This window comes from Saprolegnia diclina (assembly GCF_000281045.1).
Source record: "Saprolegnia diclina VS20 unplaced genomic scaffold supercont1.192, whole genome shotgun sequence".
NCBI classification, from domain to species: domain Eukaryota; phylum Oomycota; class Saprolegniomycetes; order Saprolegniales; family Saprolegniaceae; genus Saprolegnia; species Saprolegnia diclina.
In genome coordinates this window covers 39449-40353 of record NW_008246259.1, presented here as the reverse complement: position 1 = coordinate 40353, position 905 = coordinate 39449, and the positions used below count along the sequence as shown (strand labels likewise).

General features: G+C 57.7%; 1 protein-coding gene across 1 annotated transcript; it reads left to right on the top strand.

The window, feature by feature from the left end:
* Positions 1–63: 63 nt before the first annotated feature.
* SDRG_17074 (hypothetical protein) lies at positions 64–549 on the top strand (the record flags this gene model as incomplete). Its single annotated transcript, XM_008623309.1, has 1 exon — positions 64–549. The coding sequence occupies one exon, from the start codon at positions 64–66 to the stop codon at positions 547–549; it is 486 nt and encodes a 161-aa protein (XP_008621531.1).
* Positions 550–905: the final 356 nt, after the last annotated feature.

The following is a 905-nucleotide window of genomic DNA, read 5'->3' as shown; positions in this document are numbered from 1 at the left end:
TCGTACTAGTTGTACACGTCCTAGTTGTTTTACGTAATTCATTGTTGCGGTTTGATGCAAGAGATGTCAACAACACATGCATTGAAGCAGATAGCGCTGACTGCGCTGAGCCCTGGCACGCTGAGTGCGCTGAGCCCTGGCAGCGCAGCCGACATTATCAAGGTCAACGAGCCCGAAAAGATCATCTCGACCAGTGAGGACGCCGGGATTTCGCCGGGGGTCGCTGCGGAGATTGCTGTTGCTGCTGGCGAGGGCGAGACGAAGCAGCAAGTCGAGAACCTTGGCGCCGACGCTGGTATCTCGGCCCAGACAATGTCCAACATTCTTGCGGGCATCACCACGGGATCGCAAAAATCGGAGCCGGAACCGGCCACCGATCTCAACACGTTGCCTGCGTACGACTTTACGCCGGCGCCGACGGCCGTGGGCACCGAAGTTGAGACACCGTCGACGATCGCAGGTGTGTTCCAAAACATCGTCGACTATTTGACGTCGGCGCCCGCGACGCCAAGCCTCCGCTCGCGTCCGCAGTGCGCGCCGACGGCGTAAACACCGTCTATCTGTCGCGGGATAAATGTAATAAGAGTGCTGTTATATTCATACTACTGTACCGGTGGTATTGCGTTCGCGAACAACACTCTTAGTGTTGGCCAGTTGCGTGGCTCTTGCTCATTCCGTACGGGTAATGAGCTTGGTCCTGTATCCGGTTTCCGGATACAGGACTAGAGGCAATTTCAGGTTTTGAGTAAGAGCAACATGACGAAGGCGCCGACGACGACCAAGGTGTTTGCCGTCAACGATACGGTGCTCGTGCGCCATGGCGTGCAGATCTACGACGCGCGCGTGCTGCGCCTGGACCCGGACAGTACGTGGCGCGTGGGCCCTTCCTGGCTAAGGCCGGCGGT